The sequence below is a fragment of the Eutrigla gurnardus genome (genome assembly GCF_963514095.1).
Source record: "Eutrigla gurnardus genome assembly, chromosome: 12".
NCBI lineage: Eukaryota > Metazoa > Chordata > Actinopteri > Perciformes > Triglidae > Eutrigla > Eutrigla gurnardus.
In genome coordinates, this window is record NC_139926.1 from 18379899 (window position 1) to 18395719 (window position 15821).

At 44.0% G+C, this 15821-nt stretch overlaps 1 protein-coding gene across 5 annotated transcripts in view; it reads left to right on the forward strand.

Annotated features, from left to right (window-relative positions):
* The window catches only part of il1rapl1a (interleukin 1 receptor accessory protein-like 1a), a 138725-nt gene that overhangs the window by 41997 nt on the left and 80907 nt on the right, over nucleotides 1-15821 (forward strand). For all 5 annotated transcript variants that reach the window (XM_084022836.1, XM_084022834.1, XM_084022838.1 and 2 more), the window contains exon 3: nucleotides 13427-13712. In XM_084022836.1, coding sequence (XP_083878962.1) covers nucleotides 13427-13712 — 286 coding nt within the window. The remainder of the gene's footprint in view (nucleotides 1-13426; nucleotides 13713-15821) is intronic.

Sequence of the window (15821 nt, forward strand, 5' to 3'; positions counted from 1 at the left end):
ATAGTCTCACATATATATGAATCGAATGCTTTGTATTGCACTTTAAAGTGGAGCAGAAACGGCGTTTCAAGAGGATCTAGCAACAGGATAGGCAGTGAGGACGTAATGCTGGGAGGAATTTGATCGTGGTTTAGCTCATTGTTTAGCTGTTTGGCCTGCAACTCTACAGCTTTCATGTAGCATTGTTTTCTGGGTTTGTTCTGTTTTTTACCAGAAAAGTAACCCACTGTACTCTTGGTTCAGTACCAAAGCAAAGTTAGCAACTAACTGGTGAACATGATCAAGCAACTTAAGGTATAAGGTGGCAAAGAATTGGTGGAGACCAAAAACGGAGCTAAAAGACGGAAACACAACTCCAATCCGAATGATGATGTTGCTTAGCAACAGCTGGATTTGTAAATAAGTTAGTGGAACATATCAATTTAAAAGATGACATGTCAGGGTTGTTTCCAACACTTTTCCACTGCTCCAAATTGGTCAAAGTAATCAGTTATTTCAGGTTTACAAACATATTTAAATGAAGGAGGTTTACTTTTGACTATATTTTACATTATTGTATTTTTTTTTTTTAGGAAAATAATCTGATTACTTCTCCCACCACAGATTATATTGTCATTGTTGTCCATCTTGTGAAGTTTGCCCTAAATTTAAATTATAGAATTTGCTAATGAAATACTCTGAAGGGCCTGTGTGTCCCAACCCCTAAAGGAGCAGGGGTTCATGGATTGTGGCTTTTTCCTCCTCCACCCGGCGTGCTCTCTGCTGCGTGCTGACGAGGACCATGCAGCCGCCTCTTCTCACCTCTCCAGTGTCGGCTTGAAGTACCTTCCCAAACTTGGCAGTGAACTTTTGTGTGCTGCTCAGTGAAGTTCACAGAACCGGTTCTGTTCTGCACTCTCACTGTGTCTCAGCAGCCATGTGACTGTTTGCTTGTGTGGGTGGATGAGTGGGTGGGGGCCAAATGTTCCTTACACTTACTGAACTCTAGATAACTTATAATAACAGACTGTAAGCCACATTCACACACATCACCAGGGACAAAGTTGGGTACAGGGCATCGGATTATGAATTTATAAATCCCAAGACCATTGAGAAGGCATGTGAGTTGAGTCGAGATTTACTTTTTATATATATATTTTTTGTCAGAAAGAAAAAAACCATGTGTGTATATACACTATTCATGTGTGTGTATGTGTGGGTTTCTGTCCTGCACTGGGAGGATTACTGTAGATTTACAAGGCCTGGTAACAATGAGCAGACCCACCCCAGGGACCCATACTCAATCACTATCACAATGAAATGCTGCTAATTCCCATTTAAAGCTTCCACACAGGCCCTGCCCTCCCTGCTCTCCAGGCCGGGGGAGAGCTGGAAGCTCAGACACGCAGCGAGGACCAATCCATGTTATGGTAGTCAGTATCAGTTAATTTCTGTCGCTGATTTCATCTCCATGGTAACTTCATGAGACGAATGTGTGGTGCCACTGGAGAGCGGCGCATGTTAGCATCTGTGTCATTTGTCTTAGCAATGCCCACCCAGAGGCCCCGTCCTCTCCAGCGCCGCTCCTTATTGGCCATCCGCTGAATAATTCAGCAGTTTGAGACGTAAAGGGGATTGCTTTTATTCCCGGCCAGCAGGTTGACGCCGAGAGTTCGCTATCGCATTGAACGCGGGCAGTAATTCATAACTTCAGTACGAGCATGGCGAACACGACGTTGCGTGTTGCATTCGTGGATGAAGGTGGTGTGTGTCTGTGTATTCATGTTCACTGTGTGCCGTTGCTGCAGGTGTGAAATACAGACTGTATGACTGAGTGTTGCGTTTGCTGTTTTTTTTGCAGATGGCTGCCACTTCCTGGCTCCTGCACAAGCACATTCATTTAGAGACGAGCTTTAATTGGACTCGGAATCAGGGTCAGAAATCTCCCGCCACATGAATATTTCAGGAGAACGCATCGGACAAGTCTGCCCCTCTGACTGTCCTCTGTCGTTTCCATGTCTTTTGACTCTCCTGTCCCTGCGCATGCATGCATGCACGCAGGTGCGCCAAAGCATTCGCTCTCAGTATGCACGTGCACACATACGCCGTGCAGGTTTCTGAGAAGCTGTAAAGCCTTTTTTCCTTTGGCCATTAAGGGGGATGAATTATTGGCACCAAATCACTCGAGGAATCCATTTTACTTAGGCACACACGCTTGCGTGCAAAAGCTGGCAAGCAAACACGCATGCACATACACGGAGCCTTTAAACTGGGGCGCTATCGTAATGGGGGTAATGATTTTTGCATTATTAATGAACCAGGCTTCATACTCATCTTAATTGAAAATGTTCTTTCATCTTCAGCGCTTGCTCATTTATCGTCTCCCTCAATGCAAGTGCTGTAATACATATAGTGTAGATGGCACATAGACCCTCATGGTCCTCCCATCCATAACCGACGCACATTAAACACACATACTGGACTTTATTTTTCCTTTTTTATGCCATTTTATCATCACTTGGTGCTGTTGTTGTACCTGCTCTTACTAACACTAACAAAGGCAACACCACTGATGTATGCAAATTATGCGGGGGGGTGTTGGGATGAAAGGGGTTGAGTTTGAAAGGTGGGATTAAATGAGGGTCATGCACAATGAACAGAGGATCGATGATGGGTATAAACTGGAAGGTGTCATGGCAAGAAACCAAGGTGTGTGAAGCTCAGTGGGGACATCAGATTGTATAGCTTCAGAGAGAATGAAGGGATGTAAGTGATAAAACAAAGTAATCAAGTCAGCGCTGCACTGTGTGGGCTGGAATGCGTTGGCCGTGTATGAGAGAAACATGTCGGTGTTTTTCTGCCGTTACAGAAGTGGTGGTCACTCTCACCTTGTTAGCACACCAGCACCTCAAACAATAAGAGCAAACCGAGCAGAGGAAACTGAGGAGTAAAGAGACAGGGAGAGGATGAGGTGAAATAGGAGGAATCAATTAGGGGCCCGCCAAAACACCAGCAATACTTCATCTCTGTGTTATCAGTCAATAACAACAGCTTCAGATGATAGGTGTTAACTGATGGATAGACCTCACTCACACTTTGTATCAGTCTTTCCTGGCAGTTTGCTTTTTTTTTAAGAGGGCATGCTGGTAAAAAAAAAAACAAAAGTGAATAGAAATCACTTGCATGATGCCTGGGTCTAAGCCTAGGGCACGAGTGTCATTAACTTCTCTGGCCCCGGGTGTCGCCCTCACTGGAGAGGCCTCTTTGCTGACTGGATAGACGGATGGGTCATTGCTTCCACCCCCCCCCAACACACACACATACACACACACACACACACACACACACACACCCTTATTCTCAATTCTCAGGTTATCACCTTGATTTAGCATCACATCCGTTATTCAACCGTGGCCCACGATTTTATTTATTTATTTCGCTTTCGTTTCCGAGACACAGATTTCCTCTAATCCTGGGTTCAGTTTGTTTTAGAGGTCGGGGGGAAAGAAAAACACCAAACCCTTCAGGAAGAAAAAGTTAATCAAACATTATTGTTTTACTTTGCCGCCAGTAATCACTGAGTCACCACCGTCTCTTATTTCAAACATAAAAGGACTCAAACTGTGACCAGCATGACAAAAATGATCACTCTCAGATGGCAGAGACAAAAGAAACAAATGTAGACGTAATAATTATTTAACTCAGAAGCAAAAAAAAAAGCACAATAGAATGCTATAGAGACAGAATACATACATGTATGAGAGGATGGTTAATGTCACAGATGAATAAATCATCACGATGTATTATGAAACAAAGTAAATAATGAAAAAGTGTACATCGATGACTGAAGTAGAATACACATTTATCTACAACCAACCTGACAGCCAAGCGAGGCCAGCATCCAACCATTAATAATGGTGCTCTGCGGTCTGCATCAGCATGACTCCCGGTTCATATTTCCCATGTTATGCCGTTCAGCACCATGGAGAGCTCCGTGGATACTCTCACAGTGGAGTGTAGTGCTGGTGGACAGTGATCAGCACAGTTAACCAAAACTCCGGTCCATCAGCCCCAACCATCAGTGGTGGTCTCGTCCACTTAAAACCCCCAACCCCCCCAACCCCTCCCCCGCATCCTCACAAGGCTGTCAGTTGTACGCCTGGTAATAAAGGTCATGAGAAAGGCTCGTTCATAAACTTTTTATTTGTCAATTTCTTCCATCACACAAAAGAAAATGTACACAACATATTACTAATACTAAAATAAACAATAAAAAACAAAGTGCAAAAGAAAACGCAGTAGATGTAGGCTGCTAGCAGCAAAACAGTGCTGTATGATATGTTGTAATTTGAGTGTTTTTTTTTTAATAAACCCAGAGGATACAAACCCCATGGCCCACTAAACTGCTCAATTTCATGATTTATTTTTTGTTTTGTTCAATAAGGCGGCCTGCTCACTGAGTGCCTGTGTCTGTTGGTTCTTTATGGCCAGATGTTATCAAACTCAGACTTCAAGATCATGTAAAACATCCTAATAAAGTCACAGCGGTGGGAAGTGTATACAGTCAATCACATTTTTTTATTTTTTTTAACATGACAGCGATCGTTTCTCAACCTTGGGGTGGTGTTTTGGTATTACCATGGCAACCTTACCATTTCCATGTATTTATTGAGTCCGAACCGTGAGCTTTGCCTTAGTAGGATGGCAGCTGAGTGATTTTTCATCCTCCAAAGGAGGGAATGACAAAAGATGTTTGATAAACAATGTCTTAACTGAGCCATATTGTTGTTGTCTTTGTGTGTGTGTTTTTTGCCTAAAGTGTACCAAACCCTGAAGAGAAGGAAACAGCTTTTGAAACTTCAATGTCATCCTGATAATAGAACAGTAGCACCTTGTGGGAGGAGACGAGGAAAAGGTGTCGTTCCCGAGGGAATAGATCAACCACGCTGTTGATACATTTGGAGGACTTGTTATGTGAGGTTACCCACCATTTTCTGTCCAATATGGAATTCCCACTTTACTGAGAGGTGTGGAGAGCCATGTGCTTATACAAAACACATATATTAGCCTCCAACTGCTGCTTTTTTACCAGACAGCCAACAACATCACCAGGGGGGCTCCGTGTCTAGTTTTAGCAGACTTTAGGGAATTCGTTTTTTAAAAGATGTGAACCTTACAGAAACACCTAAATGTTAAATGTAAATAATGAAATTCACAGTAATCCTCCCTATTCCAGCCTAGTTTGGATTACCTTTCAATTGAGAGCACAATCGTGTGTCTGGGAGTGGAATTTAATGCCCTTGTTTTCGCCGCCTTCATTCTCCCTCCTCCTTTTTTTATTTTTTATATTTTTGTGTCTCAGGCCGCGAGAGGGAACGGGGAAAGGAGCATGGGTGATAATGACTTGTCAAATTAGAAGCGATGGAACCTGCAGCGAGTGTAAACACAATTCGGAATGTTCAGATGACATTTTCCAAGCTGTATTTCTACTGGGGGAGATTAGCGGAGTGACAGCTCAGCCTGGAGCTCATGGATCACAGCTGCACAATAGAGAGCACCAGTAAACACACACACACACACACACACACACACACACACACACACACACACACAAGGGAAGAAATTACTTACATTCTAATACAACGCAATAGACACACCTGCAGCCACAAACACAGAGATTTCCTCACATGCACGCCACACACACTTTGCATTTTGGCTATCTTGTGATTTGAAATGCTTCCTCCCTTTCAGGCCTTTCTTCCCGGTCATGGTCCAAAGGGTTTGGCTCAGTCAGTCACGCTCTCTGTGTGTGTGTGTGTGTGTGTGTGTGTGTGTGTGTGTGTGTGTGTGTGTGTGTGTGTGTGTGTGTGTAGCCGGCCCACGCCCCGTCAGCATGATGGATGGTGTTCACACACAGCCCCGACTTTATAACTTATATGGGCTTTATTTGCATGTGTTTCCATTACCAGTAAAACTGCACATGATGTAGGAGAGCCGCAGACTTTTTGGCTGTTAAGATATTAAGGGCTCCTGTTTCTCCGTGTTCCATTTTACTCGTGGCCGTCCCTCCCCCCCACCGCTGCATGAACAGTCGTGAACCGGCGCTGCTCATTTCCCAACTTCGCCTCTGAAATAAAGAGCCATTTACAAGGAACAATGTCCCGGTCTACCACATCTCCCCTCCATGCTGCCCCCTATATTGGAGAGATACTATTGAGAGTCCGGAGCACATCAATTTGGGCTTCAAATGACTGTCTCCAGCTGGCCAAATCCTGACAAGCTTTCTGTTCTCCTTTTAAAAAGAGCCCTTTATCACCAGGAGAAAGGAAGCAGAGACGAGCAAGGGAGAGAGAGAGAGGAAAGTCAAAAAGCTAATGTCTCAGTGACACCCTTTCTCACACAACAGGGGAAATTTCTGTTCTATAACGGGTTCTGGTTAATTGAGTTGAAGTCAATTGGAGAGTTATTAAAAGGATCGTGTGAGCTGTGCTGAACTTGGTCAAGGGCAACAAATCATCCTGGTTTCTGTATGAAACAATAGAAACTGGACTGTCACCTTTAGGCAAACTTGAAAGTTACAAGGATTTAACTATAAACTACTTTCAATACTGTATTGTATATTTGGATATATCACAGATTTTGCCTCAAATACTTATATATATATTTGTCTGTCCTTCTGAACACCTGCTTAGATTCTCTCATCGTTGAGGATTTGCTTTAGTTTTAGGTATTGTTTTTGGTTTATCTCTGGAAGCTTCATGTCGCATTCGAAATGACTCGTGGAAATGAAGCCAATATGTATGCAAATGTCAACATCCAGCGCCACAAATTAGATTAACTCCACTCCCCTACTGTTCCTGTGTCATGTCTGGTCCTCGGGTGCAGGTTCAGGACTATAATGCACACACAGCTGTGCATTACAGCACAATTTACAGTGCGTGCACCACAAATAATGTCAGGGATGAACTTTAATGAAGCACGATGCAGAGAAACTGATTGAATCCACATGCACTCGGACATGATGAGCGCACCGCACTAATGTGGACACCCATCACACCAGTATGAGCAGGATAGATCTTCTGAGCACAACTTAATGAGGATTCATTAGTGAATTTATAGGCAACTTATAGAGGGTGATCAGCCATTTATTGTCTTTGAGTTGTTAGATACAATTAATTTAAAATAAAGAGCAAGAGAGAGCGTCCGCCATTAGAGCGTTACATCCATTAAAGCAGACAATCAGAAGGTTCATTATCATACATGGCCATCTAAGGCGATGCTTGTGCTGACTTAGGGCGGGCCTTGTTCGACTTAACAGCCAGGGAGTCGGCGCTAACGGAGTTTCTGAATGTTGAAATGAGAGCTAAATCAAGTATCATCGATGTTTTCCTCTCAGGCACCCAGAAGGAAGAAAAGTAGAGCGATATTCTCTGATTAAGTGTGAATGATTTGTTGTTACAGACACCGGGCAAAGTCTGGAACATAATGAAACTGTAGTAAGTCAGCCACGGTTCAATTAACACATTTCCAAAAGGTTGCAGTAACAGGACACTTCCAATGGGACATTTCCAAAACAAGTACGAGTTCATGCAGGATATTATCTGAGCAAAACAGGCAGGTAGTCAGACGTCTTTACAGCATGTTTGAATTAATATTTATGTTTTTTAACTCCTATTTTTAGTCTTTGTCTTACTTTGATTTATTTGTCCATTAATTAACAAATGATTCAATTAATTTGTGGGATATAAACAAGAAGTATAATGTTGCCATGGAGTTAGTTAGTGTTTCTGTGGGCTTGCACCTTGAGCCCTGTTTTTTTTAGGCTCTCTTTGTTAACATTTTTGAGAAATTGGCATCATTAAAAGTATACAGTATTAGCTATTAGCAGTTCCTGTTTGCAATGTTCATTGCTGATCCTATCATTGCATTACATCGATACATTGAACACTTAAAAAACACGATGATTCTCAGGCATTTTCTTGAGTTTTTCTTTGATTTCAAAGCAGATTCATGGATATTTACTAGCAAAGGATATGATATATAAATATGTGCATCATCTGTGTGTTGTGACACCAGGAATGAGTACATTTGACGTAAACTGCAACAATTGGGCGCTCAAGGATTCCTAAATTAACGTAATTGCCTCCATCAGCGGTGTCCAGCTGTGGGCCAAATCAGTGGTGCCGAACCAGCAATTTATTTCCCGTTGTTGTAGACGATGACACCAGCACACACCTGTCCCTTTCATCGTCCTCCCTATCTTTGCCTCATCTCTCTCATTGCCCCGGGAGGATGCGCCTCACGCTTCCAAAAAACCTCTGGGAATAGCTGCATTCTCTGTGAGTTGTGACGAGGAGAAGCAACGGAGTAAAATGAGCTGGAATCGACTACAGGCGGGGGAAGAATGAGAAAGCTCTACGAACAGAATAATAAGGCTGTGGAAGAAACAAATACAGGGTGAATTACTCGATATGTGTTTGAACAGTCGGCGAATGCAGCCAGATTCGGGCTACAATATGGCAGCGGGCACCTGTTCCAAGTCTGGCACTGGGCGGTTCAGGTGTGGGGGGGGGAGGGGGGGTAGCTGTGTGGCAGCAGGTCTGGCAGACATGCTGCTTGTTTGCTTTGCATATGCAGCCATCACATCACATCCCATCACCCTTTCTCTTGCCTCTCTCTCTGTTTGTTTCTCTCGGCCTGCTCTTCCCATCCTTAATTATAAATATATATTACATTTTTTTCCAACACATTTAAATTTACTACACAAATAAAAGTATAGTATTCCCTCATACAAGGTTCCCTCATGCTAAAATATTGCACATGCAAGTTAAATGTATGCACTTTATTTGGCCTTCAGTCCTGTCAGGAGGAGAAACAGAGGAAGGCAGATTTATACGAGGGTGCTATTCCCTGACCCTTTTTCAGAGAGACAGCAAAGGTTCGCCACCATCTTTAGAGAGAAATTATCACTATTGGTCCACATTTGCATATAAATGAAGAATGGTTAACTGTCAGAGGGAGTGACTGATTTGGGGGACAGAGAACGATAGAGTGGCACGGCCGACGGAGCAGATTAAACAGTCAGACATCAAGTTACTTGATATCGCAGCACAAAGAAAAGGAGTGAGCATTAATACACCACCATACCTCAAGTGACACACATAATGTCAAATACATGTATACATAATTTATATTCATAAAATATTGCAGAGATAACCTTTCAGTTGGTGACCTGTAGGTTCTGACTTTAAAAAAAAAAAGAATAAATTATGAATATTTGCATGCAGAAAAGCTCCGGTACTATTGATAGTTCAGGTCTGGTCAGTTGCTGTTAAACTGGATCTTGCCCCCACTGGACCAGAGTGGACCAGAACAAAGCCAGGCTCCATTAACATGGTCTGCTCCAGTGATGCAGATCCCAGACAACAAAAGATGGATGACACAGAAACTTATTTTTCTTATCAGGTTGTAATCTTGCAGCAGAGTCATTTTAACATCAAAGGCCTGAGTTCATCTTTTTCCACGAACTAAATCATTGAAAGGCATATATATATAAATATAAATATAGACAGTGGTGGATGAAAGTACTTTAAAGTAATGCAGCGTTTGTTGCTTTGAACAACTACCAAGACTGAAGAAAGACTGAAAGTCAGGGCACAGACATGAACACTAGAGCTAAAAGGAAAAAGCCGGTGCTTTAGGGGGACTTAAGTGATCCTACCTCTGCAGGTCAACGCTCCGGATGGGGTGACCTGATCCTTTCTGAACTAAACTTGAGACTAAAGCAGAGAGAGATCGACGAAGGTATACCTGAGCTTGTTTTGAAGACTAACGCAACGATGATTTGTTGTGCATTCCCTGCTTTGTACATCAAATCATCGCATATTATCTGTGCAGAGGGCTTACATCAGTAATGCGTGCAGCACAGGAGAATAAAATGTCATTTGCCAAAAGCTTATGGGTGGCATTTGCATTCTTATTCCAGGGCTTACTAGCGCAGTGAACCATTTACTATAGATTCTGCACAATTACCTTCTGGGGTCAGCCAGCTGGCCACTTGTGGAGCTAGAAACGGTGGAGATCTATAGTACATGTTCAGCCTTTTTCCCAGAACACAGAGGCGAATTACCATCGTGGATCACGCTGGTCATTTCTCTGCCTCCGGAGTTATTGATTATACAAGATGTTGGATGTGTGAGGTAATAATTTGTTTCGTTTGGAAATAAATTCCTACAGTGTACTTAAAAAAAGGAGAATTAGTCATGATTGTTCTTTATGTCGGTCAGAAAAGCCCCACAAAGGCAGTGGAGGAGGGAAAACCGTCAATGCCAAGCTGGAGGGAAGGAGTCAGCTGTATAGGGAGACGGAGATGGAGTAATGTATGGGTGAGGAGGAGAGGGAGGGAGAGAGAGAGAGAGACAGAAGTTATTAAGGGTCCTTATCCACATATAGATCATTGAATGTCCTCGTGGCCTGCGAGAACCCTCCGCCCACCCGACATCTGATAATTACACTTCATTAGGAGAACAGGTAGCGATTAGAGACGAGAGGCCGGCTACTGAGGACGATATGCCAAAGAGTGAGAGACGTGAAAGCAGGAAAGCGAGGCACACTTGAGTGATATGCTGTTGTGAAAGGATAATGGGAATATGATTATGGAGAGGGGGAAGAAATACAGGACTAAGACGACACGTAGCCTGCTTCGTGCTTGTGTGTATGTTTGGGCTGCTTGTTTGCGTTTATGTGTGAATGTGGGTCAATTTATCGTAGCTCGGGGGGTCTATATTTTTATGGTGTTTTAATGTCGCGGGATGACGGACAGGTCTGCCTCGACACATTAAGGAGACACACATTCCTCCCCTTTGCTACATCCTTGCACCAAACGCACCTACGTCCTATACATCATGTGATGTAGCAGCGTTGGAGCGGCAGCAGCAGAGTCGAAACGATAAAGGAGTGCTGCATCCTACGCTGCTGCAGTGAGATTCATTGGGGCAGGGGCCAATTCCCCTCATCTTGATAGCCATGTAGGACCGCGTCCGTGTGGAGCCATCCTTTACACCGCGGGCTTGTCTGAGAGCGGCCGCACAGTCGCTGCTAAAGGTGCGACGTCCCAGAGGTGCAGGGGAGGAACCGGGGCCAGATCCTGTATGTGTGTGTATGTGTGTGTGTGTGTGTGTGCTGTCAGCAGACGGAGAGTGAGAGGTGAGGACTGCAGTATTCCTCCAGCGGAAAGCATTGATTTTCCGGCCCAGCGTGGGGATGTGGGAAATGTCAGCCTCTAATTGAGTTGATAAAACCGTTTTGAGTTTAAGACATAAATATGGTTTCCCTCCGCAAAAAAGGCCACCGCATTAAACAATTCCCATTTGACGGCCCGTAGGGAATGAGAGGTCTCCTTGTGTGTGTGTGTGTGTGTGTGTGTGTGTTTACGTGTGTGTGTGTGTGTGTGTGTGTGTGTTAACGTGTGCCTCATGCATATGAACTTTGTTTTCCCGGACAGCACGTGTCTGCAAATCCAAGCCGGTGAAAGAAACTGACAGGCGAGGCACCGCTGAATAAAATGTTTTCTTTCATTACGAATCAGGATACAAGCTCGTTTAGAATAAACCGCTTTTGTTGCGGCGAGGGAGGGCAGAGATGGAGAGTGTGAGAGAGAGAGCGGGAGAGGCAGAGGTCATATCCATTAGAGGTGAAGAGGCTGAATAAAGAAAAGGCTGAATGAAGCCTCCGCTGTCCCTGCTGATTAGCAGATTGATATGCAGAAGGCTTACCTGCTGCCTTCAATGGGAACGTGAATGTCAGTGGAGGTATAGCTGTGTGTGGTTTAGAGCACCGCTCACAATAATCTCCTATTCAGTGTTGAAATATTCAAAGAAGAAAAGGAGCACAAAATGGAAGTGAGTCATGCTGGGGGTTCTTTTCTGACATAATCACGGAAAATAGAGATGTTTCTCCTTGTTGTGGGCTGATATTTGAATTATTCAGCTGTATAACTGCTGCCAAAAAACACCTTGTCTTCTGTGCTTTAATCCTTAATCATTTACATCACCGAGGTTCTTTAACACGCTAGAATCATGTTAAAGTTGGACGTGAACGCATATGAGCATGCTGTTTGCATCTATAGGGGCCCTGCCCTCAATATTAGGAATGATAATTAGACACACATGATGTCCTGCACACACACACACACACACACACACACACACACACACACACACACACACACACATATGTAAAACGCACACACATTCGCAGCTTAGCCTACTGGTAATTAACAGACATAATTAGGGAGACAACCATTCGTATGGGGAATGCACACACACACTCACACACACACTCATGCACATTACTTCCCTGGTAATTAAGAGTATTAATTACAAGCATAGCTGTCCCTGTGAGGCTCTCTATCACTCACAGACTGGCACGCAGCAGGGTTCTTATTACCTTATCTCATCACACCATCGCCGCTTCTCGTCTCTCTCTCTCTGCGGTTACACATGCACACACGTGTACTCCCTAATATACACCAGCTGGATAAACAAATGGTAGCTAATTAGTCGGGGAGCGATAGCTGGCCATAGGTTAACCTCGGCTAGCCGGGGAATTGGGAGCGCGAGAGAGAGATCTGCCGGCTTGAAGCGGAGCAGACCAGTGGGCCTGAAGGGTCGTGCCAGTGTCTTTGATTTTTGTCCTTTCAGCTGCTTTGCCCTCGGCAGCCTCCCTTGTTGTCTCTTCTGCACTTTGTTGTCCTGCAGCAAATTTAGGCCGGGAGATACGGTTGCCATCCGTATCGCACGTGATTTTATCTGTAAAAATGAGCTACTCTACTTTCACTGTGGTCGGCACACTAACCTGAGAGGACATGTAGGCCAAAACTCTCTGCAGTCAGGGGCGAGTATCTACGCAGAATGGATTATAACACTTTGAGACAAAGGGCCTGAGGGAGAAATACCTCTCCACAACCGATGGACGAGGAAAACGTGAAGAGCTCGAGGAGCCATTCCCAGTTCAGGAACGAGCCTTGCACTCTGGCTTTGGAGCTGCGGTGCATCCTCCTGACATCGTTTGTGGAGATGTTTTACAGCTCGTTCCTAAACGTTGCCATCTCTGCGGAGGTGCTCATGCCCTGAATGAGCGAAGGTGTACGCCATGAATGAATGTATACCTGCTTAGTGCACAGCTTAGTGTCTCATTACTAATAAAGCTATTAGAGACAGTGTGATCCAATAAATAAAAGAGAGGATTATGGTGGCTGGTTTATGACCTGGTAATCCTCATCCACACTCCTATGTTCTTGTGAAGTAACGTGAAGATGCATCATATCTCTCTATTCTTTCTGCTGTGAATGTAATATTCAGTGATATGTGCTGTAATCACACTGCATACACAAACACGCATGTTTGATTATGTGTTAACGAACGTCTCCCTTTGTGCGTCCCTGTAGTGGATGGCTGCACAGACTGGTCAGTGGACTACCTGAAGTACCGGGTGCTGCAGGGCGAGCCGGTGCGGCTGAAGTGCGCTCTGTTCTATGGTTACATCCGGGCCAACTACAGCCAGGCCCAGAGCGTGGGCCTCAGCCTCATGTGGTACCGCAGCTCCGGCCTGGGCCACAGCGACTTCGAGGAGCCCATCTCCTTCGACGGCGTGCGCATGAGCAAGGAGGAGGACGCCATCTGGTTCAGACCTGCGGACCTCCAGGACGTGGGCCTCTACTCCTGCGTGCTACGGTAGGACGGAAAGAGATAATGCAAATAAATATCCGGTTTAACACGTAATCTATTTGTTTCGCTGTGGGTTTTCTAAAATCCCGTTGTTCTCCCTGACTTTGACAGCATTTTGGGAAAATTGCTTATTTGCGGTTCTTGTCGAGAGTTAGAAAAAAAAAGATTAATACCACTCGCATGTCGGTGCATTAAGTATTGAGCTGGAGCCTGGAGGTGATTAGCATTGCTTAGTGCGGAAACTGGAAGCAGCAGGGGGAAGCAGCGAGCCTGGCTCTCTCCAAAATTCACAAAATATGCCTAACAGCAACTCGATAAGACCTAATAATTGGCACTTTGAATCACAGTTTAGTCAGTACACCAACATAATACACAAAAAGAGAGCCCATTCACCAAAATGTTGGACTATTCCTTTTAATCAGGGAAACTATTTCTTCATCATAGAGAATATTATCAACCTCAAGAATGTTGGCCGCATCTTCTGTATGATAATTGAGTAGTTCCTCTTATTTATCTTCCTGTGAGCTACAGTGTAAACCGAGTGGCCAGGGGTGAAACATAGACAAGGAGATAACTGAATACAAACACCCACACGTACACACTCTTTAGTGGGCCATTACAGAGAGTCTCTTCCTAATACAAGAAGCATAATTACGTGGCAGTAACTTATTAACCTTTACAGTGGAGAACATCCCTCAATAAACGGCTCATTGCAGCTCTTCATTTCGGAGTGTTTTTAATAAACGCAGTTAAAAGCCTTTTAAAGACCCAGAGAGGCTCGCAGTATGCATCGAGTGATGATACTCAGGCCTGTGCTGCAATTCATTACCGCTCTCCGTAGGACTAATCGGGCACAAACACTGTTGTCTCACCGTAAATTAATATCGTCTTTGATTGTTGACAATTTCTTCCAGCGCGGCTTGGGTCCCGTTTGAAACGTTGCTTGAGATTCCGGGGCGTGCTTCGGCTCCGCTGCGGTTTGTAGAAAAGTGCCCCCAGCTTGGTGTTTCTTGTTGCTCGGCTGGGGGGCGAATTCACACTTCTCACATAACCCTAATCAGAACGTTTGCCTTTGAGCTGAAATCAATTATCTTTTTTGTGAGAGAGAGTACGCTTTGAGTCACAAGCGTTGGCACTTATGACCTAAACACGGTACCCTAAAACCCCCTGCAGGCAAAGAGAGGAGAATATGCCTTCGTCTTTTCTTCCTCCGATCTGAACGACTCGTTGCACTCATTGACATAACCAGGCGTGGGCAAATATATCTGTGACGTATCATCAGAAATATGAAGCAATAAATGTAAAGGTAGGCTGCTTTATTACAGGACAGATTGACTTGGTATTCAATTTACCTCACACACATTATGCACCGAATAAACTGGCAGCACGGTGTATATTCCAAAAACATAATGAGTTACTCGGTTATAAAAAATCTCATCATTTATACACGCAATTAAAAGCACATTATATGCCACTGGTATTCTATAGCAGAATGAGCATGTGCATTATGTGTCATATTTCTTAAATGTTATTTCAATGTAAATTAGCCCTGAGAGCTGATTCAATGGCGTCAACGACCTCCACGTCGACGCGCTTCCTTTTATCCTCGACGGTTGAATAATGGCAAGATCTCACTCATTTAATTGCAATTAAAATACGATCAAACAAACCAGTGAGGTGTGTTTGTCATCACAATGCTTCGTTCCACATCGCTGAGACTCAACAGGGACATAAAACAACTTGCTGCATTGCTGCCATAAATTCTTTATTCCTTAAGCTCACTGAAAAAAAAAAACAGTTCCTCACAGTTTGAGCCCTAAGAGGCTGAAATTGGTCGTGGTGGTCTTTTTTTTCTCAAGTGAATGCAATACTCTCCGTAGCCCACCTTTAAAAAGTTCTCTATAACACAGGAAATGGAAAAGTAGCTACATGAAAGGCTTGTGTGATATGTATTTTTGATTGGAGTAAATGGAGTATGAGTACCAGAAATTGGGTGGTAGCCATAGCAACGAGCTATCAAGAAGCAACGATGACTGTACACTACGCCGCAATGATTTTATAGTATCGCTGTTTAATCGGGTCCTGATGTAAGGCCCCTCAAATTAAAGCTGATAG